The 23,759-nt window shown below is 45.5% G+C and overlaps 3 protein-coding genes across 4 annotated transcripts; all 3 read left to right on the forward strand.

The window, feature by feature from the left end:
• The first annotated feature begins 204 nt into the window (after positions 1-204).
• Positions 205-13,645, forward strand: ap2b1 (adaptor related protein complex 2 subunit beta 1). 2 transcript variants are annotated; one of them, XM_076022486.1, is made up of 22 exons: positions 205-328; positions 1,710-1,764; positions 2,122-2,227; positions 2,381-2,516; positions 2,690-2,935; positions 3,091-3,281; positions 3,371-3,592; positions 3,685-3,805; positions 3,893-3,988; positions 4,746-4,861; positions 4,969-5,134; positions 5,235-5,333; positions 6,297-6,556; positions 7,294-7,486; positions 8,326-8,367; positions 9,148-9,300; positions 9,376-9,521; positions 9,639-9,768; positions 10,614-10,698; positions 10,784-10,870; positions 11,511-11,665; positions 11,917-13,645. In XM_076022486.1, the coding sequence occupies exons 2-22, from the start codon at positions 1,728-1,730 to the stop codon at positions 11,989-11,991; spliced, it is 2,862 nt and encodes a 953-aa protein (XP_075878601.1). In that variant the 5' UTR covers positions 205-328; positions 1,710-1,727; the 3' UTR covers positions 11,992-13,645. The 2 variants fall into 2 exon arrangements, with proteins under 2 accessions (XP_075878601.1, XP_075878602.1); XM_076022487.1 differs by lacking the exon at positions 8,326-8,367.
• A 448-nt stretch (positions 13,646-14,093) lies between these two features.
• styxl1 (serine/threonine/tyrosine interacting-like 1) lies at positions 14,094-16,733 on the forward strand. The gene is made up of 8 exons (XM_076022493.1): positions 14,094-14,306; positions 14,420-14,481; positions 14,645-14,744; positions 15,099-15,232; positions 15,669-15,817; positions 15,892-15,989; positions 16,302-16,418; positions 16,542-16,733. Exons 1-8 carry the CDS (start codon positions 14,201-14,203, stop codon positions 16,676-16,678), a joined length of 903 nt encoding a protein of 300 aa, XP_075878608.1. The 5' UTR covers positions 14,094-14,200; the 3' UTR covers positions 16,679-16,733.
• An 860-nt stretch (positions 16,734-17,593) lies between these two features.
• Positions 17,594-22,673, forward strand: tmem120aa (transmembrane protein 120Aa). Its single transcript, XM_076022492.1, has 12 exons — positions 17,594-17,752; positions 18,553-18,671; positions 19,396-19,527; positions 19,613-19,672; positions 19,865-19,960; positions 20,047-20,136; positions 20,222-20,287; positions 20,385-20,446; positions 20,947-21,039; positions 21,818-21,882; positions 21,971-22,039; positions 22,195-22,673. The coding sequence occupies exons 1-12, from the start codon at positions 17,675-17,677 to the stop codon at positions 22,306-22,308; spliced, it is 1,044 nt and encodes a 347-aa protein (XP_075878607.1). The 5' UTR covers positions 17,594-17,674; the 3' UTR covers positions 22,309-22,673.
• The last annotated feature ends 1,086 nt before the right edge of the window (positions 22,674-23,759 follow it).

Below are 23,759 nucleotides of genomic sequence, written 5' to 3' on the forward strand. Positions count from 1 at the left end.
CTTGTTCAGAATCACATTTTATGCAAAATAAACATTTTTATATTTAAACGGTTGTGCTTTTTTTCTGTCTGTGATTTCATTTATTTTCTCATTTAGTAACTTTTTTCATTTTGAAAGTTTTATTTCTTTTGAATGGCATGTTCTAAATGAATGGTTTTTATTTTTATTTTAACGAAATCGAACACGTAGGAGGAAGTAGTTCAGTGTCCGCTGACCGTGAACGCATCGCCGCAATCCATTTTCTTCTCCATCTTTCTTCAAGTAGGAGGGAAAAAAGGACCATCAGTTTTCGAGCGACTCATTTTCCTGCTGACACCTCCGAAACGAGGTATCTGAAAAGACCATCGCGTAGCTTTTACAATACGACTGTCGGTTTGTTTGTTTGTTTTTCTGTCGAGCTGTCGGCTGTGAGGGGGCTATCGTTCAAGTTAGCCACCTTACCAATGATACGGCCAGCGGTGGCGGAAACTGGGCCACCGTCTGTTCAGCCGTTGTTATGTCCGCCGGTTTAAATTGTTCTAGAACTTAAATGCTAGACAAAAATCGATTGTCAGATTCCGTCGATACCGGCTAAAGCCAAGGCAGTTTGGCCACATCCGATGGTCTCGCCATTAGCCGGTTAGCACCGCCAGTCCAGCGGTTCCAGCGCCAGTCAGTCCTCCTCCCTGCTGCGGCTTCAACCTTAGCATGCAGCAAGCTAACGCTAGCCGAATCAATCTGATGTGATTCCTGTCAATAACAACACCAAAATTAAGCCAACAGTTGCCGGGCACATCACATTGTCTGGATTTTGTAAATGTGTGACAACGGCTTCGCTTGTCAACGCGAGAAGCAAAACGCTCAGTTTCTTTCAACGCTCGTTGCTTTCTGAGGGGACTGAAATTGGTGGAAAATTTTCGTTTGCTAGTTTGATGTGTTTGGTAATTACGAGGTGTTTTGCATCACTCGCGATATCAAAAGAAAACGAATAAATGCATTAATCACATGTTAGATTCCGTACACTCAGATTGACGGTCATTCAAGGACGTATGGGCAAGTGTAAAATACCTGATTTTGGGGTCGTGATCAACGGCGTGTGCACCTGGACGTATCACACAGTTGTGAACCTGCGCTTGCTTCATTTCACTGTGGCTCTAATTTCCAACTGATGCTAGTTATGCCGTCGCGTCGGACTGTCCTGTGTTTACATCAGGCCAGATGGCAACAAACCGCTTAGTTGTGGTCCTTATTTGGGAGCGGCAGCAATATCATGAAAAGAAGTGCATGTGAATGTAAGAAATGCATTTTTTTTAAAAAAAAATGCTGACCCACACACTTCCAGTGGGAGTTTGGAAATCTAAAATCTGTGTTGCAATCAAACGGTTTTGTAATGTAACAGAGCAGAAATCTGTCGGACACGCTTCCAGTGAAGGTGTTGTTAGACTGTGGTGATGAATTTGTGGCGTTCGGACCTGCTCTACTGTGAAGCGTTTCACATCATCACATTTTTTCAGTTGGGATGTAAAATATTAAGTAGAGACATCACGTGTCTGTATGTGTGGTATTCACGATTTTCCTATATTGTGAGATACAAGATTATGATTTTTTTTTTTTTTTTTTTACTTTAACAAAGATATCAAACCGTTTCTGTGGTCAGTTCTATAATAATCTGTTTTTTCCCCCTCCTTTTCTTCCTGTGTGTGTAACCCAACATGTTCCCGTGAGCACAGACCTGAAGGGCTACAGCCATGACGGACTCTAAATACTTCACAACAAACAAGAAAGGTCAGTAAGTTTTTGTGCTCTCTCAGTCTGTCACCAGCACAGGTCTAATATCATGCAAAATTCACTTAATCTGTGTTTCCCAGCAACAGGAAACTCTATGAAAGTCCATCTTTTAGTTCTTTAATTGGCATGATGTTTCAGAAAGTGTGGTAAAACACAGTTCTGTGTTCATTGTCTCAAGTGGGCATCACTCACCAGAAATATTTCCCGTTTTTGTTCTTTTCTCTTTTTTTTTTTTTTTGCAACAATTGTTTGTGGTGGGCTTCCCGACGGGAGTCTAGCATGAAAACCTGTGAAATAATCTTTGAAGCGTATTTGACACACTGTCTCTAAATCATCCTGTGGTTTGTGTTCCAGGTGAGATCTTTGAACTGAAGGCAGAGCTCAACAATGAGAAGAAAGAGAAGAGAAAAGAGGCGGTGAAGAAGGTCATCGCGGCCATGACGGTTGGCAAGGATGTCAGGTGGGTCGGAATCATTTAAGGCATTTAAAAAAACCAAATTTTTTTTAAATTTTATGTTCACGGATAGTCAGACAAACCAGCAGCGACACAAAGCTCCCTGGAAGGTAGCACTGAAGCGCCACATCCTGACTGAAGTTTCCCCTCTGCTCTCAGCTCTTTGTTCCCCGATGTGGTGAACTGCATGCAGACCGACAATCTGGAGCTGAAGAAGTTGGTCTACCTCTACCTGATGAACTATGCCAAGAGCCAACCAGACATGGCCATCATGGCGGTCAACAGCTTTGTCAAGGCAAGGCCCAGAACGAACCTCACAACATGATTGTAATATTGCAGAGGTCAGGAGAGCGCTCTAGTTTGAAGTGATGGATTAGAGTCAATCGGATCAGATCGACTAAAGTTGTTTCTCAGCTGCGCAGACAAATTGCTGATGTGATTTTTGTCAATGGCCTCGACCCCCCCCAGGACTGCGAGGACCCCAACCCTCTGATTAGAGCTCTGGCCGTCCGCACCATGGGCTGCATCCGGGTGGACAAGATCACAGAGTACCTGTGTGAGCCGCTGAGGAAGTGCCTGAAGGACGAGGACCCGTACGTGAGGAAGACGGCCGCCGTCTGTGTGGCCAAGCTTCATGACATCAACGCCCAGATGGTGGAGGACCAGGGCTTCCTGGACTCCCTGCGAGATCTCATTGCAGATTCAAACCCCATGGTGTGTGTCAGCATTTTAAAAAAAACTTTATTTAACAGCAGTGGTAGAATGTAAGAGATGATTACATGGCAGAAGTGGTGAAGCTGTTACCCACACGCTGACTCCAGACTGTTCCCAAGTGAGAGACGCCTTCCTTCTTCCCTCTCATCTTTCAGGTGGTGGCCAACGCCGTGGCTGCTCTGTCTGAGATCAGCGAGTCTCACCCCAACAGCAACCTGCTGGACCTCAACCCCCAGAACATCAACAAGCTGCTGACGGCCCTCAACGAGTGCACCGAGTGGGGCCAGATCTTCATCCTGGACTGCTTGTCCAACTACAACCCCAAGGACGAGCGCGAGGCTCAGAGGTAAAACCTGTCTGCGTCTCGTCGAGCCGAGCAGGCGGAGCTTCCGCTCTTCTGGCCGTCTGATTTTTCCTGTGTCTGCTTTATTGCAGCATCTGCGAGCGAGTCACCCCTCGGCTGTCTCACGCCAACTCCGCCGTGGTGCTGTCAGCCGTCAAGGTGCTGATGAAGTTCCTGGAGCTGCTGCCCAAGGACTCGGACTACTACAACACCCTGCTGAAGAAGCTCTCCCCACCCCTGGTCACTCTGCTCTCTGGGGAGCCGGAGGTGCAGTACGTGGCTCTGAGGAACATCAACCTCATCGTGCAGAAAAGGTCTGGGAGCGAGTCTCTGCCGTGTTTCTCCTGTTTTTTAAAAAAACATATTTTCACCTGCTCTGACATGTCCTGTATTTTCCTGCGTGCAGGCCTGAGATCCTCAAGCAGGAGATCAAAGTGTTTTTCGTCAAGTACAACGACCCGATCTACGTCAAGCTGGAGAAGCTGGACATCATGATCCGCCTGGCCTCGCAGGCCAACATCGCCCAGGTGACCGCCGTCGCACTTTGCTGGTTTGTCGGGGTGGTTGCGTTGTTCACGCGACTGGAGTGTGACTGCCGCTGTCGTCACTTGCAGGTGCTGGCCGAGTTGAAGGAGTACGCCACCGAGGTGGACGTGGACTTTGTGCGCAAGGCCGTGCGAGCCATCGGGCGCTGCGCCATCAAAGTGGAGGTTCGAAAAGCTTTCAGCACCAACATCCAGGCAGACAGAACTTAAAGGAGAAGGAAAATATCACGACTTGAAATAATACACACGACCAGTCAAAAGTTTGGATTGAATGAATCGAATGTCTTTTCTTTCATTCTCATAACTATTGACATTGCAGTTTCTCACTGAAGGCATCAAAACTACATATGAACACACATGGAATTATATAGGAAACAATAAAGGTGTAAAATAACTCAAACGTCTTTTATATTGAAATTCTTCAAAATAGCCACCTTTTCTAAAAAGCATATTTAGAGTTGTTTAACCTGTTTTTCCTTTGCTGCATAATTACATATAGTTTGTGCATATAGTTGATGTCTTCAGTATCTATCTGCAGTGTAGAAATTTCTAAAGATAATGAAAAAGCATTGCGTTAGATAATGTGTCCAAACTTTCAAAAAAATTATTATACATCTTATCTTAAACAGTTTTCATTCAAATAAATATCCTTATTTTTCTCCACTGAATTTTACAAGGTCTAATTGCCTCTGTTGAGAGGTTCTCAGATTTAATTTAATTTAATTTAATTTAATTTAATTTAATTTAATTTAGTTTAGTTTTGTTTTGTTTTGTTTTGTTTTGTTTTGTTTTATTTTTTATTTTTTATTTTTTATTTTTTGCTGTTGCAATGTTGACTGGTCCCAGGAGGTTGACCCCATTAGTTCTCATGACCTTTAGTTACCAGTCACATGGCGCATCGCTGCTGTTTTTTTTTCTCTAGCAATCGGCTGAGCGTTGCGTCAGCACCCTGCTGGACCTGATCCAGACCAAGGTCAACTATGTGGTGCAGGAGGCCATTGTGGTCATCAGGGACATCTTCCGCAAGTACCCCAACAAGTACGCCCCCCCCCCCAAAAAAAAAAAAAAACACCAACCCGGCCCTTTCACCGCAGCCTTTAGGTAACTGAATACACTGCTGACACCGAGACCCTGGTGCCCCGTAGGTACGAGAGCATCATCGCCACCCTGTGCGAGAACCTCGACTCGCTGGACGAGCCCGACGCCCGCGCCGCCATGATCTGGATCGTTGGCGAGTACGCCGAGCGGATCGACAACGCAGACGAGCTGCTGGAGAGCTTCCTGGAGGGCTTCCACGACGAGAGCACGCAGGTGACACATCGCGTCGCACCGCTGTGCAGTTCACCCGTTTGATTCAACCGCTCAACTCAGCGTTGTGTGTTGACATGGCTGTTGCGCGTGGATTCGACAGGTCCAGCTCACCCTGCTGACTGCCATCGTCAAGCTGTTCCTCAAGAAGCCCTCCGAGACCCAGGAGTTGGTGCAGCAGGTCCTCAGTCTCGCCACTCAGGTGAGTTTAATCCTCCGGTCTGATCTCTGCGACAGTCCGGGTGGCAACTGGCTGATCTGTCATGGAGGAATAGTGGAATAGTGTCATTTAGCAGACGCTTTCACGCAAAGCGGCGTGCAACACAAGCAAGAGTTTAGACCGGAGGGAAAAACCTTAGGAAGTGCAACAACATGCTTCAAGCTTGATTGGCAGCAGGTGCTGCCATCCAAGTTTTTTTTGTGTGTTTTTTTTTGTAGCCACGATTAAAATTGTAACATCAGGAGCTGCATTTCCATGACCCTTAGAACCTAAATATCGCAATAAAAAACTGGTAATGGAAACAGCCAAACTTCACAAATGTGGCTGAAAGGTTTTGACGCTCTCGTGAGGTGGTTTTTCAGACGTATCAATATAGAGGTATATTGCAAAAGTGTTATGAAAACACTTTTTTCGCATTTACACTTCAGCGGACGGGGTCACATGACCAGTTCACTTCAAGTGAAAAGGGCTGTTTGGATGGAGGAAGAGACAGAATATTTTTTGCAAGTAATCAAAGAAAAAATATAACAACCATTAGGGACAGCAAGCAAATGTTAACAAACAAAAGCAAACGTAATTCTCATAAATCTTGTGGGAGGAGATTTCATGAGAATTACGGTTTATGCGCTTCACACCATTCAATGGAAACACCTGCAAATCGCAATTGTACTTTGTCGAAATTTTAGAAATATCCCTTTTATTTTGTGAAAAACTGTCATGAAATGGAGCTAGTGTCACATCATTCAACATCATTCAATATTTAACATTGGCAGGGCTAAGTGTTTACTAAGTCTTTCGACCTTCTAGTTCCTTTGACCTCTGAGGGCAGCGAGGAGAAGGGTCACTCTGTGTGCTATTTGAACAGTTGAGTCTTCAAACGTTCTCTTGAAAGTAGAAAGGAACTCTGTGTTAAAATTATACCCCTTCCCCTCCTCCATCCCGCAGGACTCCGACAACCCTGACCTGCGCGACCGCGGCTACATCTACTGGCGCCTGCTGTCCACCGACCCGGTGACGGCCAAGGAGGTGGTGCTGTCGGAGAAGCCCCTGATCTCGGAGGAGACGGACCTGATCGAGCCCACCCTGCTGGACGAGCTCATCTGCCACATCGGCTCCCTGGCGTCCGTCTATCACAAACCCCCCAGCGCCTTTGTGGAGGGCAGCCACGGGATCCACCGGAAGCACCTGCCCGTGCAGCACAGCAGGTGGCCACTCTCGCAGTGCTCCCGCACCTTATAGGCCCTGTTTGCACTAGGTGTGACTGTAAACAGAATGCGATCTCAGTCCACATTAACGACCGCCTACTCCACTCACCTCTCCCGTGTACGTACTTGGTTGGCGCCCCACCTCCCGGCATCGTCATTATAAAGTTACAAACAAGAAGCGAAAACAAATCATTTTTGTTAGACTCGTTTATTAGCATGCTAATGAATGTCATTCCGGATTAGCGTATTTTGTCAGCGGAGCAGCGGTTGCAGTTTCCCCACATATGTGCTTAAATGTGCGACGTTGCATCCGAAAATTTGCCAGCCACTGTTGATCCGTAAAAGAAGTCGTCACCACTCTGTCCCACCAGTCGTTAACTCCTCGTTCGGATCCATACGAGCTGCAGTAGAATTAAAACGAGTGACTTGATATAGTCCGCAAACAGGAAGTTGATTCCTATTCGTTTTCAGGTGAAACTAGCTGTAGTTTGTGCGCTTTACTGCCCCTAGTGGTCAAAAATGCACCAATGCAATCACAAGTGGCACGCTCGAGACCCATGTTAATGCCATGTGCGAACAGATTCAAGATGCGTACTTCGTGATACGATCCCCAAAAACAGTTGCAAGTGACCAAGTGCAAACAGGGCCTTAGTCGGGAGGCTTCTGGTTACGTTTCTCAGCTAAACATCCCTCGTGCCCTGGCTTTCCCTCATCGGCTCTGTTCACTCCTCCGCCAGCATCGACACGGGCGAGAGCCCAGTGAGCGGAGGGCCGGCCGCCGCCATGGACCAGCCTCACGTCATCCCCAGCCAGGGCGACCTGCTGGGAGACCTCCTGAACCTGGACCTGGGCCCTCCGGTCAACGTGCCTCAGGTGTCGTCCATGCAGATGGGGGCCGTGGACCTTCTGGGTGGGGGATTGGACAGCTTGGTGAGCAGCTTCGATCCTCAATACACACACAGGGTGTTGGTTTAACTGAGCCTTGTCAGTATATGACGCTAACGCCTCCCTCTTTTCAGGCAACACTGAGGCCCCGTTTACATGAATACGGGTTACTCTGAAAACGCACAAATCTTTAGTCAGAAGGCTCGGCCTTGTGTTGCTTACACCAAGCCGGCGTTTTCACTGAGACTGTACAGACAGAAACTGCACTTTTTCGAAAACACTTCTCGGCGTGGATAGGTTTGAATACGCTTCCTGGCCTTCAGGTGTTCTTCTTCTTCTTCTTCCGCCTTCAGGGAGTAAACTTGCGGCGCCACGCCAGGCCTGGCATAGGTACTACATCGTATTCAGTCGTTTCCAGCGTATCCGTGTGCCGCAGCATATCTGCAGGAATTTGAATATGGCTTCGTGTAAACACGTTTCTTTTTGTTTTTTTTGTTTTTTTAGTGCATTTTCAAAAATGTGCAGTTTCAAAAAAAATACGTCTCCATGTAAACAGCCCCGGAAGTCCTTAGATTGATGTCTTTATACAAGTGTCTATAATGTAACACACACAGCAGTTCTTAACTTCATCTTTCAGAAAAAAACAAAAACTGTCAGCCTCTCTGTTTCTCCGAGCTGCTCCAGTGTCCGGGCTCCTTGGCCGTTTCCTGGCCGATGTTATAACGTCGTACTTGAAGATGTGACAATGCGGGGGAGGGGAAGCGTTGACGGGCTGCGGTCGCTAAGAAAGCCTCTGTCTCTGTCTGTGTTTGTGTGTTTGGGTGCGTCTGTCTGCGATGCGTGGACGCTGTCTTTTTTGGGGGCGTGTCTCTTCTCTCCTGTAGCTGGGGGGAGACCTGAGCGGAGGTGTTGGGGGCAGTCCAGCAGTAAGTCCAGTCCTTCTGTTCGGCCCGTCTGCATGCTCTAAACGCTGCTTCTTCAGCTCCTCACTCACCTGTATATTTGTTTTTATTTATTTATTGCTTCTTCTTTTTTTTTTATTATTATTATGTTTGAACACCCAGCTGGGGTTTTGAATGTTTTAGCCTGTTTGAATGAAGTCCTGGTCCCCAAGAAGTTTCTTTGTCAGGGCTGAGCTGACTCAACCGCTAAATTTAATTATTATGATTCTGAGTGAATCAGAGCACTGGCGAGATGTCAGATTTGGTCACAAAGATGATCATCCATCCATCCATCCATCCATCCATCCATCCATCCATCCATCCTTTTTCAGACAAAGATCATCAACACTTAAAAAAAAAAAATTATTCCGTTTTTTTTGTATTATTTCTGAGGCTAAAGCACTCAAAATGTCTGTTGTACGGAAGAGGACGAGGGCCTCAAGAAGAGAAAAAAATATTACAGGAGGGAGATTTTTGTTTAAGTTTTCATTTTTTTCTCTTCTTGTGGCCCTCGTCCTCTTCCGTACTGTCGGGTTCCTTCTCAAGTCGCACTACAGCTTCTTCGCTCCGTCTGTGGGAGGGGCTTTGGCCAATCGCACGCTTGCCTGTAGTTGAGTTGCTGACTTCCTGCCGCCTCCTGTTGCATGACGCTTCATTTTTTTTTCTTTCTTTTTTTTTTTTGAAAGTTCCCTTCACAGAGACTCATCGCGCTTGTGCCAACTTAGATGTGTGTTTGTGTGTTCTGTCGCGTCACGTCCGCTTCAGGTGGGCCAGAACTTCATCCCGTCGTCCGTGCCCAGCACCTTTGCTCCGTCGCCGACACCTGCTCCTCAGGCCGTCAGCAGCGGCCTCAACGACCTGTTTGAGCTCTCCACAGGCATGGCCATCACCACCGGAGGTTACGTAGCGCCCAAAGCTGTAAGTTCCCGCTCCGGGACGCCTCCTGCCCGCTCAGCTCGCGTTGGAAACTTCTCACGGGTGCTTTGTCGGCAGGTGTGGCTCCCTGCGGTGAAGGCCAAGGGCCTGGAGATCTCCGGCACCTTCTCCCGCCGCCAGGGTCACATGTACATGGACATGACCTTCACCAACAAGGCCCTGCAGCACATGACCGACTTTGCCGTTCAGTTCAACAAGAACAGGTGGGTCGCACGTCGGTTTTCTGACTCCCCTGATCCCCTGACTCCCCTGATCACCAAGTTGCAGGCTTTCTCACGTCTCCTGCTGGTGTGTGTGTGTGTGTTGTTTCTGCCGTGCAGCTTCGGCATGATTCCCACCAGCCCTCTGCCCATTCACACTCCGCTGATGCCCAGTCAGAGCATCGACGCCTCGCTGCCCATCAACACCATTGGCCCCGTCATGAAAATGGATCCGCTCAACAACCTGCAGGTGACTGAAGCCTCCCGCACTCCAGCAGCCCCCAAGATTCAATATGGTGGCCCATTGATTTCAATGGAACCGCTAGCTAGCTAGCTAGCTATATAGGTGGATAAAGTCCAATAAATAGTCCACCATTTTGTGATGGCTTCCGGGTTATTTTCACATCATGCAGCCCTGTACCTGAGATTTTTTTTCTCTAGGAGGTTTTTGGGATAAACGCGCCCTGAACTCTTTTGATTGGTCCCTGCAACGTCTCTTCTTCTTTTGCATAATCTTGCTGATTTCTCGAGTGCATCACCATCGGTCACAGAGGGAAAATGAATCGCCTTGTCGTAATTTATAGTACGTCATTTAGATAGAGGAAAATGAGTTGGGGTGAGTTTGGAGCGTGGTTACCTCACAAACCTCTTAGAGAAAAAAAAATCTTGGGTCCCGTACAGCAGGCGCAGTAGCGTCGCTTCCCACCATGCCTCTGGTGACTCACGTGATGCATCAGGACGTGATCGGCCAATCAGAACCAGGCGAGACACAGCATGTACGATGGCCTTTATATATATACTTTTTTTTTTTACATAGATTAAAAGTCCATGATTCAAAAATCGACAATAGAAAAATTGATTATGCATGGGATGTTTGGTTGCAGTTCCTTGAGTGGCCACTGGAGAAAGAAATCGAGTGCAGCATATCGACTGTCTAGTATCCAGTTCTTAATACGCCTATGGTTGGTTGTAGTGTTATTTCTTCTTCTCAAACTTGCTCTCTCTCTCTCTCTCTCTCACTCACTCTCTCCCTCTTTCTCTCGCTCTCTTGCTCTCCCGCTCTCTCTCGCCCTCTCTCTCTGCTGACCCCTGCAGGTGGCTGTGAAGAACAACATTGACGTCTTCTACTTCAGCGTGCTCATCCCCCTCAACATATTCTTTGTGGAGGATGGTAAAATGGGTGAGTTGGATTGTCACTCCTGGCAGAATCACTCAGAGTGGCCCACTCAGAGGACGTCTCTAAAAGCCGTGTGTTGGTCGTGCAGAGCGACAGGTGTTCCTGGCCACCTGGAAGGACATTCCCAATGAGAACGAGCTGCAGTACCAGATTAAGGAGTGCCACCTAAATGCAGGTAGGCACTCTCGCTTTTATTTTTAATGCACGCCACACATCATGTGCTTTAAGCCGTGTTTCAGCAGCCTGGCGTCTCTTTTATCTCCAACACTTAAACCTGCAGCAGCTCCATGTTACTGTCTGCTGCCTCTCCAGCCGAATCTTATTTTCTCTCCATTGTTTCTCTCTCCATCGTCACGCCTTCATGTCTCTGGACATTTCCACCCATTTCTCTCGTCTCTCCACCTGAAGGACACGTCCTACTTCTTTCTGCTCAGACGCTGCCCACATTTGTGACTCTCGACACGCACTGGTTGTTTTCTCCTTTAGACCACATCCACGTGTTGACTGATTGGTTTTCAAATGTATATTTGTCTGTACATTTATGCTCTTCGTCTTTATGCTAAGGTAACAGTAATGTATCTGTCGTACAGACTTGTGAATGTTCGCCGTAGATGACTTGGCCTAATGGCATAGTTCATTTTAAAATTCCCCCCCCAGTAGCTTTTGAATTAGCGTAGTGTGTGTTGGTGTGAGTCACCTGTGGGCGGTGAAGTCGTCTTGCCACGACAAGATGTTTTACCGTGTATTGCTCATTGGTTCGCCACCTATTTAATGCCCCCCCCCCTTTTTTTTTAACACTGCTTGACGTCTCGCAGACACAGTGTCAGGGAAGCTTCAGAACAACAACATCTACACCATCGCCAAGAGGAACGTGGAAGGCCAAGACATGCTCTACCAGTCCCTCAAACTCACCAACGGCATTTGGATCCTGGCTGAGCTGCGCATCCAGCCCGGGAACCCCAACTACACGGTAAACAGTTTAGTCCAGATAATAAATAACACAGAGTTAATTTAAAGGAAGTTAACTATTCTTTCTGTGTGGCCTGGTACCAAATGACCAACAGACTGGTATCGGTCCACGGCCTGGGGGTTGGGGACCGCTGAGTTAGATGACAGATTCTGTCGCTCACTCTCTCTCTCTCTCCCTCTCTCTCTCTCTCTCTCTCTCTCCCTCTCTTTCTCTCACTCTCTCCCTCTCTCTCTCTCTCTCTCTCTCCTCAGCTGTCTCTGAAGTGTCGTGCCCCGGAGGTCTCTCAGTACGTGTACCAGATGTACGACAGCGTGCTGAAGAACTGACCCGCTCCCAACCTTTGCAGCGCCGCATCAGCTCGACCACAAGCAACAGTTTTTTTTATCATTTCATGCTAGCTGCCTAAAGCTAGGAATCCAGCGGGAGGCGTCGAGTCAAGCGGAGCGCCGGCTGCGTTTTTCCCTAGTGTCTGTTCATTAGTGGGCATGTGTGGAATGACATTACTGTAGTTCTGTGTGTCGTGCTTGAAGGTGCAAATGGCCCTTTGATGATGCTTTCTTCATAATTTTTTTTCATTTTGAGAAAAAACAACAACTTTATTTTGAATTATCTCCAGTTAAAAACCTGCCGACCATTCCATCCCTAACTCGATGTCTTAGTGTTGTGAAGATGTGATTGATGGTGAAACGAGAAAAAGTTTCTTTCGTACCGCCTGTGGCTCGTACATCATGCGCTTCCTTATCTTTTTTTCCCCCCTTAGCGTTTGCTTTGCTCCACGCTTCCATCGGCTCAGTCTGCTGGTTCATTTCATTTTACATCTCTTAAGTGTCAAGTTGTGTTCATTCACGGCGGAGAGCTGACGGGGACCGTCGGTAGGAACGGACGGTCAAGAAGCTTTGACCCGACGGCACCAATCAGAACAAACTGCCAGGGTTCACCGAGAACGACGACACAAACCACTGCAGCTAGTGTGTGTGTGTGTGTGTGTGTGTGTGTGTGTGTGTGTGTGTGTGTGTGTGTGTGTGTGTGTGTGTGTGTGTGTGTGTGTGTGTGTGTGTGTGTGTGTGTGTGTGTGTGTGTGTAAACCACTTGATTCGTTTGACGTAAAGTCTTTCTGCAGTTGCCCAGTTCACTGCAATTACGTCGTTACTGGCACCTTCATGTTTTCTTTTCACTCTCTCTCTCCCTCTCTTTTTGTTCATCTACCTCTGCCTGATTCCTTGTAACTGGCCTGTTTGTTGCCTTTTTTTCCCCCCACCACGTTGCGCGTCACACACCTGCACCTTTTCCCGATGCCATTTTTCTTTACGTGCCAGTCCAAACCTGTGGTACATCAGCTGAGCCACCTACACAGGACCAAACGTGCACCCAACTCACCAGGCCAGTTTTATGTTTTAGTACTTCTAGTGTCATTGAAATCAGATCATGTTGACGTCCCGTTTTGTTTGTTTTTTGTTGTGTTTTTTTGAGCTACAGCACATCAGAGTTTCACTCACGCTCACCCTGGAGTTGCTCTCGTGCAGTGCAGTTGAGTGATGGTGTGGTTTGCGATGCCAACTCAGATTTTTTTTTTTTTAGTATTATTAGAAACATGAAATTAAGCTTTGTCCAAGCTTTTCAAGTTGTGTTTGTGACACTATTTTTCCAAATATAAAAAAATGTAATTCTATGTAAATGTGCCTGCATGTGCCCACTGACCTTTTAACCCTTTTATTTTTTTATTTGATCGATGAATTACCCCCAATCTATAAACTAATCTCCCTAACTCGATGTCTCATGTTTCCCCCAAGCACTCCTACAAGTAGACGTACATGATGAATTGTTTCCAGCAGTAGATTCTGTGGTTTGGACAGAACTCTAATAAACAGTGTAAGAAGTGAAATATTGGCAGCATTATTGCTATATTGCTATAATCCCCCATTGTAAATGAGCTGTTGTTGTCACAGTGCCACACTCTATGTCAATAAATTGTCAAAGATGGTACGTTGTTTGTGTTTGAGATGTAGAGGTCACTTTGGTTAATGTTGAGGGGTTGGGGTGAGAACAGAGGGAATTTGTACCCATGAAGGAATAACCTCGGGTCTGGAAAATAAGCTACAAGTGAAACAGGACAGGTTATAAAATCATATTCTTCTGTTTTAAGTTCGTAAAAATAGAACAATAACATTTCCAGTCTTGCATTGACGGAGATAAATAATTTATTTCACATCAAGCGGAGCAGTAAAACGATTACGTAATAAAAAAAAAACTTTTTCTTTTTTTAAAAAGTATAATTAAGTAGTAAAACTTCTCTACTGCAAACCGGATGAAAATTGTGATTACGGGACTGTAATGACAGCAAGGCAGCAACTCGTTTAGAATTTGTGAACGCTAAGTAAGAGAGAACCTTTAATACGTCATCAACAGCCGCCACCGAGGGAGGGCGTCCGGTTGCTTAGCAACATCAGACGCCCTGCAGCTGCAGCAGATAAGAGCCAACTTCACCCGCCCACCGCCGAGTCGTCAGTTTTCTCCCCCCCTCCGGTTGACCTTCTGATGGCTGAAATCGAGATGTGCGAACCATGGGAGCTTTTCAACCTCCTCAACCAGCAGCGGAACAGCGTGTCGAGGCTGGCGCAGAGCAACTACCTCTGTCTGTTCGGTAAAGGAGAGAAACAACAGCACGAAAACAGTCCCACGACCTCGTTGCTGTCGGAATCCGATTATAAACCACGACTTCACTCCTGCTTCCCTCCCGCCTCTTTCCCGACACAGATGCTCAAGAGATACACAATTATAGAACAAGTCACATCATAACTGCGAAGAACATCAAACAGGTATGGGTGTCCAACATCAGCTCGGGTCACGTGATCAACGGCGCTGCCAAATAAAGAGAGATAATCATCAACAGGCGGGATGGGGGACACCTGAGGGAGACTTTGGGCAGAACCGGAAGTTTTCTTTGTTTTTTTGGGGTTTTTTTTTGTCTTTTATTTTTAGGATGCAGACGGCTCGTTCGTCCTACCGGAGGCTGTGGAGCTGGACAGTATGCAACACGTGGTGGTGTATGATGGCAACACAGGCAGCCTGGAGGCGGGAGGTAACACATCAAGCATCCACACATTAAAGACACCTTCCTGGAAAGTGACAGTAATTAATGTTTCACTTAAAATCTGATGATTTCAGGAGTGGAGTGAATCGATATATTGATTCAAAATATCCCTACGATCCATATTCCATTTACTACAGCACATGTGTTCTGAACTTTTGGCTGTTGTGTAAAATAGCGAAATCAGCTGGCTGGTTAGTCCACCAGATAGTGCCAAGTGTGCATTGTGTGTCTGCTGAGGCGAGGCGAGGCGACGTCGCAGTAAGGACTGTCATGATTCACCTGGTGAAACAAGTGGCCGTACGCCAGGTGATGGGGTGACAGTGTTTGTGGCTGTGATTGCAGGCAGAGCTGTCGACTGCGCGCGAGCCCTCGCCAAGACCACCTTCTGCCCGGTCCGAGTGGTGAGAGGAGGCTTTCAGCGGTTCTCGGCCCTCTACCCCTTCATCAGGACAGAGAAAATCATCTACACCATCGCAGTAACTGAACACAACGACTCATAATATTGTTAGGAATTTTATTGCCTTCACTGGCCAAAAACTATACAAGATGCCCCCCCGCAACCCTCAGTTGGATATCTGCATTAAGTATTAAATGATAATCACAATAAACACATAAGACACAACTCTTCATGCTGAATTTTATGGTATCTTTGATTTTATCTATTCAGCTGTCTTTTTACAAGTCATGTAATACTGAAACAAGAAGACAAAAAGACAATATTTTTTATGTTAACCTTTAGCTATGTATGGAAATGCATATTTTACCCTGTCATACAATGTCTGCCACCAAAATACAGACAAAGACATGTTCAGTTACCCTATCAAAATTGAAATTGGATACATTTGCAGCTGGTTTTCATGAAGAAAGTGCTGCAGATAAATGGCATTTATCTGATCAGTCATCTTAACGCAGGAGCTTGAAAACCTGAAGATCTACCCAGTGGAGGTCACAGCGGGGCAGCTTTATATGGGTGACCAGCAGCAAGGCGCAGATTTGGAGATTCTGAGAGACCTTAAAATCAAGGCCGTGGTCAACATCTCAGAGAGCGACGCCCAGGAGGAGTAAGACTGACTTGACTGTTTGAAGTCTAAATGCTGTGAGCTGTGAGTTCATTGTATATTTCTTTTTGGATTAGATCCCGAGAGGAGAACCAGAACGTCCTGATAATTCCTGTGGCTGATTCTGTCTTTTGTGATTTATTCTCCCACTTCGAGAAGATTTGTAGTTTCATTGGTAAGTTGTGGCCATGTTATAAATCACAGGCTGATGATAGGTGACAATATTACGCCTTATTTAGAAAGACAGAAGAAAAATTCTATGGTATTATGTTCCACAAACAAACAATTTTACTCCATATGCTCTCTGCTCTTTTCCTTATACATGCTTTACTCCTTCAACGGCCCTTTGGTAGCACTAGTCTAAAGTGTAATATTTTATAAACAATCATCAGTACATTCAGTTTAGTTTGTCAGACTCACACCACTCTCTCCTCATTTCCCCCTCAGTCTGTGCAGCAGCTCAAGTTGCATATTCTTTGTTTTGCAGCATGGCACTTTGACTCGGGCTCTCGGGTTCTGATCATTTCCAAGCTGGGGCGAAGCCGCTGCAGCGCTGCGACTACTGCCGTCCTCATGCACCGCCTCAAACACACAATGGAGGCAAGTGAGGCCTGGGTTGTTTTTTCTAATGTTTATTCCAAAGCCTGGCAGCTTGTTTTATGAAGTTGTCACTTTCTGTATTGACAGTAAATGCAATGCAAAGTCTTTTTTTGTTTGTTTCAGGAAGCCTTGAGGTTTGTTATCAAATGTAAACCCAGTGCCAGGCCCAGTACCATCCTGCTGCGGCAGCTGTCTGACTGGGAGATTCACACGTTGGGATCCAAAATGACTGATATCTCTGAACCACATTTTCTAAGAACATAATTTTTCAACTTCAAACAACTTCAACACCACCGTTGATTTGTGTTTTAATAAATTAAGTGAATGGTGACACCTGGTCTTTTTTGTTGTTGTCCAGAAGTAGCCTCTCCGGAAGTGTAGCAATACTCCTTGTGACATTGATATACTGACAGTTGCCCCTGTTACATAATACCCTTAAATCCACACGCCGGTGTGTTTTGCAGTCATGAGATGCATCATACAGGCAACACAGAGACCCAGTTGGCAGACATCTTAAAATGTTCCCTCAGCAGTTATTAAACCATCTGCAGAAGACAAATAAGTTGAGGAACACACTCAGAGACTGTAAGGTATAAAATATCAGCACTAATTATTTTCTCCTGACAGCGCAAACATAGGGCAAAGTGTTAATTAGGGCTATAATCAGACAGGCACTAATTGGCTGAAATAGTTCTGGGCTGGCTCTAGACATAATCTGGTCTAGACATCTGATTATTTATCAAAGATAAATTGCCTTGCATGGTAAAATAAGAAGTTTTTTTTTCCCAGGACTTCAAAGGATGGTGAAGGAATACCTTCATGTGACTAAACCCGACATTTTAATGTTAAGAAATACCATAATTTGACTTTATTTAGATGACAAACTAAAAACATATTTGAGTTTGCCACTTTGGTTTCACTGTTTCTTTGTTCGTTTAAGAAAATTAACAATTGTCCTCTGCCTTTTTTTCGTGATTTAGTCAAAAATCAAAAAAACTTTCTTTAAGGGTTCAAAAACAAGAAAAACAAGGAAAAAAGTAAAATTTTCGCCAAAATTCGGCCCATTGAATAAAATGCTCGAGGAACAACTTCCCCTCGTAAAAATAAGCGTCGTATGCTACGGTTAGACTACCATGCTCTTATTGTGAAGACTGTAAGCGGAAGTCTTTCACTGGCGAGGGAGCGACGTTCCAAACTGTTGCTCAGCAGAACCAAAGTACCTCCTCGGCCAGCTCGGAGCTCCTCCGTACGGGGAAGAACATGTTGTTCAATCCGACGGATTTGGCAGAATGTCTACGCGAATGGGAAGATTTAGAGAAAAACTACCAACAGATCCAGGTAAAAAAAAAATGAAACAAAACAAAACAAAACTGAATAAAAGCTCTTAGTTGGAAGCCAAGTTCCGGGAGAAAACAGACTTATCGCGGCTGGTTAGCTAGCAGCGGTGGGCGTGTCCGGTAGAGGAGCTCTGACAGCTGCGGGGTCCGCCCTCCGCGGCTAAAAATGTCGTAACGTGGCTAAGAAAACAGAAAAATGTGAGATAATCAAGTGCCCGGTCGTTTGTTTGAAAACGACGTTGTTTTGAAAGGGAATGTTATGCAAATATATTAAAATACACACAAAATTAGAAACGATGTACTTTCGATATCGCCAGATTGAATAGATGGACGTCACCCGGCATTTGTGACGTTAGACTCAGGGAGATCCATTGAAAACTTCAACTTTGATCACGTTTATTTCCTTTGTTATCAACTTGAACATCTTATCACCGTGTCTGCTTTGAAATAACAAATAGAAGTGTTAAAGATAGACCCGGTCGGTTGTCGGTAAAGGTGATTTGGGACGAGCTGATTCCAATCCTGACCATTTCCTAAATGTTTTCATGCTTTTTGTTTTTTTGTTAAGTGAAGATAATAAAATAATAAAAAAATAAATACCATTGTTCGTGAGATGGCGTAACAGTGACAATGACACCATCATTCAATGTCTGGAATGTTCTGTCAAAAAAAGAAGCATATTGACAGACTGCTAATGAAACTAGTAAAAGAGTATAGTGCTAAATTATAATGACAAAAATAAAATCTCAAGAGTTTTTATTACCTTGTCAAAACGTGCCGTTCTCCTGTTTCCACTGACAGGACACTCACCGTCTGTACAAACAGAAACTGGAGGAGGTGACGCGGCTGCAGAACAGCTGCTCCAGCGCCATCACACGTCAGAGGAAGAAGCTGAAAGACCTCACTGTGTCGCTAACAGAGTACGTGCTGTACCGACCGCCGGCCTGTCCAGGCACAAACCTTGCAGGGTCCCCTCTAACGTGCACGTGAGAGGATAAACTATGAGGGACGATCCTTTAATTCATAAGGATAGATTTACAGATTCATCTCCTTTCATGAGAACAGTTTCCATTCCGTTTCCCCCAGGTACAAGGAACATTTCATCAGGCTCAGAGACAGCTTTGTATGACAAATTTTGATTAAAGCTTTGAATGTAGACAAAAAGTAGTGTAAACGCCAAGAGGCAGATTAATTCATCTCATCAGAGCAAAGAAATATTTAATGATCCTCGTCACTCATGCCTGTGTTTCAGGCTTGACAAGCAGCACCTCTATTGGTTACTAGATGATGAAAGCTGTGTTTTTCCCTGCAGGTGGCTGGGGATGCTGGTTGTTAAATATTGTGATTTTGTTTTTGCTGGGAGGTATTTTATTGATAGTCTGGACTTTTCATGTAAACTTTAAATAATAGCTAAGCTTTTGTGAACTACAATATGTACTTATGTGCACGTGGGATGCCCAGGCTTTCCATTTTGTTGAATGACCAATTTAAGTTAGCATATATCACAGTAATAAGCATTAAATAGAATAATAACAATAATAATAATAAAAAATAACACTAATTCCGCCAACAGATGTTTTGAAAACAGAAACATTCTGTAGATTTGAACTGCAGTCTGTGATGTGTGCTTTGCCTTGTGACCAGATGCAAAGAAAGTCACCCCACGCCTAAATTAAGCCAGGAGGAGCTGGAGTCCATCACCGAGATCAAGGAGTCGGTGAAGGAGCGCGCCAAAGTTTTCTGCGACATGGAGGCTTTTCTGCCAAAGAAGAACGGGTGGGGTTTGTCCTCCAACACTAACGGATGCTTTTGCATCTGAGACGTCTGGTTGATAACGGACTCCGCTCCTCCTCTTCTCCAGGTTGTACCTCAGCCTCGTCCTCGGAAACGTCAACGTCACACTTCTCAACAAGCAGTCAAAGTGAGTCACGACGCCACTCCTTTGCACCGTCTCTTCTTCACTGTTTCTCTCTCGCGCTGCCTCTTCTTTGCTCTATTTAAGCGCTTGGTGCTCTGAACTGCTTCCGTCTAGCGGACATCAACATCCGGGTGCCAAAATAAAAGTAACCGAAAATACATGAATGCATTTGTTTACGCTGTGTCGCGCCAACAGGTTCGCCTACAAGGACGAGTACGAGAAGTTCAAGCTGGTGCTCACCGTCATCGTCTTCGTCTTCTCCTTCACGTGCGCCTTCCTGCTCAGCTACAGGTGAGGCTCTGCCCCCAGGGATCTGCTGCTTGCGGGTCGACCGACTTCTCTAACCAGACTGTTGTTTTTCCCTCCTCGCCTCCCAGAGTCCTGGACGCATTGTTCAACTTCCTGCTGGTGTGGTACTACTGCACGCTCACCATCCGGGAGAGCATCCTCATCAGCAACGGCTCCAGGTGCGTTCCCTTCCCCCCCCGCTCCTGTCTTGTCTTGTCACATGTGTGTATTTCCGTGACTGTGTGAGGATTGGTGTGTCTTCAGGATCAAAGGCTGGTGGGTGTTCCATCACTACGTGTCCACCTTCATGTCGGGAGTCATGCTCACTTGGTACGTTCTGGCCCTTAAACGCTGCCGTGAGAGGTTGTACACTCATGCCCCCCCCCCTCCCCTGCTCTCTGACCCGGTCTCTGTGTCTTCTGTCAAGGCCCGATGGCGTCCTGTACCACATGTTCAGGCAGCAGTTCCTCACCTACTGCCTCTACCAAAGTAAGATATTGCACAACATTACCTTGTGACATCTGATGATTTGCCGATTCAAGATTCAAGATTCAAGATCTTTTCCTGTCATTATACAAGCAGAATTAGATTTGAGGAGCCTCTCAGCTTTTAGCCACAGGAAGTAAATATAGAATTAAAGCTGCAAGCAGCGTCGATGGGGCTGAGACCATTTACAGTCCAGTCCATTTACCATTTACCGTTTTGCATGGCGAATTTTGGGTCGAAAGTTAAAAAAAAGTTAGTTAAGTTAGGTAGTTAGGTTAGGTTAGTTAGGTAAATAAAAATAATAAGAATAATTATGATAATAATAAACATGTGGGTCTAAAAAAACTTTGACGCGGGTCTCTAACTGTTTCCTGGGCTACACCATCATGATTCCTGAGCGTACATGTTAAATCCACCATGGTGGTGACAAGGATCCATGTCAGCAGTCCTCGGTGTTCAACGCTCTCTGACGATCACATTTCTGTCCTGTCGTGCCTGGACAGGCGTCGTCCAGTTCCTGCAGTACTACTACCAGAGCGGCTCCCTGTACAGACTGCGGGCGCTCGGAGAGAGACACAACATGGACCTGACAGTGGGTGAGTTGTCGTGCCGTTACGAGGGCAGAGAGAGCGCCATCACCAGGCCACGCCGTAAACATGAGTAAACTGCCATTTGCGCCTCCTGGTTCAAGAGTAGAAATGGAGCATGGATGTATTATAAGATATGGATACCGGGCTGATTTTCCCCAGTGGCCACTTGTGGTACTGCAGCAAAAAGAAAAAATCCAATGGGCCCAAAAAGCATTTTTCCCATTGACCGCAATACAAAAATAAAGGCCTTTAAAACGGCTCACAGGATGGCTGTGACCTGAATCGCGATTCATAGCAAATCTTTCTACTGTAGATTTTTCAGTTATGCTCTTTTAGTCTTTTAAAAAAATGCTAAAGGCCAGAAAATCAGCAGGAAAGAGTTTATTCCCAGCGTGGCGTCACAGAGTGGTACGTGCTGCTGTGTTTCAGCTCGTTCTGATTGGCTGCATCCAGACATGTTCGTAAGTGACGTTCTCCAGAATCGTCCTAATTGGCTAAATAGATCATGTGAGTTCCAGAGGCATGATGGGAAGTGACACTACAGCACATGCTCTGTGGTCCCATTAATGCGGAAGTCAAAACCTTTTTCGGCGTACGTGCTGGGTGAGCAACTTCATTGAAGTGAATGGGCTGCCATCTTGGACACTGAGGGCCTGAAACGGAGACCAAAAGTGACCCAATGGCACAGGCTGTTATGCAGATTGGCGATACTTGACATTGAAGAAGCAGCGTTTTAAGGCAGCGCTGTTCTGACGTGAGCGTGCGCTCCGCTCTCTCCCCTCAGAGGGCTTCCAGTCGTGGATGTGGAGAGGTCTCACCTTCCTGCTGCCCTTCCTCTTCTTTGGCCACGTGAGTCGCGGCGGCGCTCGACAACGCTCACGGAGTATCTCTCCAGTCTTTGTTTTCTTCACGCGGCTCCTGTGCTCCTTTTTCGCAGTTCTGGCAGCTCTACAACAGCATCACCCTGTTCAACATGTTTCAGCTGCCGCAGTGTAAAGAGTGGCAGGTTGGTAGCGCAAAGAGCGCAGCTCGGGTTTTAGGTCTTGTGAATCAACTAATGATATTTCAGTCAGGACCAAATAATGACTAATTTAACTTCAACCTAATTGAAAACATCTGAATACGTCCGATCTCCTGATATAAGTGTGTGTGTGTGTCCAGGTCCTGATGTGTGGTTGCTCCTACATGGTGCTCTTCATGGGAAACTTCTCCACCACGCTGGCCGTTGTTTACCAGAAATACATGAACAACGAGGACAAATCCAAAAGCCTCTAGAAAAGGCAACTTGAGAAGCGCTGGAAGACGCGCATGTCCGAGTCATCATCATGTCACCGCCCACCAGAAGCCACCCTGGTCATGATGGTGCAGGTGGCAAAGTTAACGCAGCTCACCACGTGTCCTTCAGTGGCTCCTCAGTACCTTGTGCTGCTAGCGCTAATGTCCCTTGCATTTCCTGTGTTTGTGTGTGTGTGTGTGTGTGTGTGTGTGTGTGTGTGTGTGTGTGAGAGATAGAGAGAGAGAATGATGCTCACTGACAGCATGCTTTCAATTTTTCTCCAGTGTTACTGAATGTCGCTTGCTTCACATCTGTGTGACAAAATCTGTTCAGGATAAGCTGAACAATAAAACACTCCATCTGACTGCTGCATGTTTCTGTCTCATGTCCTTCATTTTTCATCAGTTTTTTCTCCATCCGTGTCACCTCAAAACCATCTGTCACCTCAAGACCTGATTTCTACTGTGACCCTTTGGAGGGACTCAACCCTCTGGTTGGCAGTTGTTGGAGAAAACATTAAAAACCGCCTCAACGCAATAAATAATAAAGAACAATGCAATACTATAAAATGTAACCTGTAAAACATGGATACCTCTTTAATTATATATGTTAAGGTTGATTTTTATATTCTCAATTAAAGTAATGTGCAAATGAATCAATTTAACTTTCTTTACTTGGCATCAAACTCGGTGTTATTGTATTTTGTTAACTTTTAGGTCTTCACTAGTGAACTTTTTATTAATGACCGTAGCTTCAAGGGCTGTTGTAACGTCATGGTTTGGCCACAAGGTGGCAGTATGGAACTGTATTTGATGACGACGGTGTGTTGCGCTGCTTCTTATGTACAAGCTGAAAGAGGCAAAGTCATCTGCCAAAAACCTCATCGTCAACCTACACATATTAGCATATTTTCTATTTTCACTTTTTTTACATTGATTTTTGTGTTGATTGTCTTGATACTCAATTACAAACTGCACTCATTAAAGAAAAAGCCTCTTGCCACTTGTCTCGCGACAACAAATTTATTTTATGAACAGATTATTGTTGTGCGCTCTCACCTTCAACCGGAAATGAACCAAAACTGACCTAAAGTTTGGGCCGATAACAAGACAGCAGAGTGGCACTGTTTGCTATTCTATGCAGCTATTCAATAATTTATTCATCGTCACCTCAAACGCATGGCGGCAACAGGAGACAGACCAAAAAAAAAAAAAAACACTGTAAAATTAAAAAAAAAATTTTTTTGATTATTAATGCTCATCCTTTTGCTGCTTGGAACATCTGATTTAATAAGTAGGGAGGAACAAAGTTGTCTTTTAAAGGGGGGATTTATGATTTAAACATCTGCAGAACAGGAGGCAGAACCCAAAGTCATGATAAAGGAAAAGGAAATTTGCACACAAGATCAGAAGGAATAATACCTGAAAAATTTAAAATAGAAAGCAGCCTC

Source organism: Nelusetta ayraudi, unplaced genomic scaffold (genome assembly GCF_046127955.1).
Source record: "Nelusetta ayraudi isolate G7.1 ecotype Tasmania unplaced genomic scaffold, CSIRO-AGI_Nayr_v1 ptg000011l, whole genome shotgun sequence".
Classification (NCBI taxonomy): domain Eukaryota; kingdom Metazoa; phylum Chordata; class Actinopteri; order Tetraodontiformes; family Monacanthidae; genus Nelusetta; species Nelusetta ayraudi.

Excerpts from the sequence above, each read along its gene's own strand:
- styxl1 (XM_076022493.1), top strand. The coding sequence starts at position 14,201 with ATGGCTGAAATCGAGATGTGCGAACCATGGGAGCTTTTCAACCTCCTC. Across the intron at positions 14,307-14,419 it reads CAACTACCTCTGTCTGTTCG|ATGCTCAAGAGATACACAAT; the intron begins GTAAAGGAGAGA and ends TTCCCGACACAG. Across the intron at positions 15,990-16,301 it reads GAAGATTTGTAGTTTCATTG|CATGGCACTTTGACTCGGGC; the intron begins GTAAGTTGTGGC and ends TTTGTTTTGCAG.
- ap2b1 (XM_076022486.1), top strand. The coding sequence starts at position 1,728 with ATGACGGACTCTAAATACTTCACAACAAACAAGAAAG. Across the intron at positions 6,557-7,293 it reads CTGCCCGTGCAGCACAGCAG|CATCGACACGGGCGAGAGCC; the intron begins GTGGCCACTCTC and ends CTCCTCCGCCAG. Across the intron at positions 9,522-9,638 it reads GTTCAGTTCAACAAGAACAG|CTTCGGCATGATTCCCACCA; the intron begins GTGGGTCGCACG and ends TCTGCCGTGCAG.
- tmem120aa (XM_076022492.1), top strand. The coding sequence starts at position 17,675 with ATGTTGTTCAATCCGACGGATTTGGCAGAATGTCTACGCGAATGGGAA. Across the intron at positions 19,961-20,046 it reads GCCTTCCTGCTCAGCTACAG|AGTCCTGGACGCATTGTTCA; the intron begins GTGAGGCTCTGC and ends CTCGCCTCCCAG. Across the intron at positions 20,137-20,221 it reads CTCATCAGCAACGGCTCCAG|GATCAAAGGCTGGTGGGTGT; the intron begins GTGCGTTCCCTT and ends GTGTGTCTTCAG.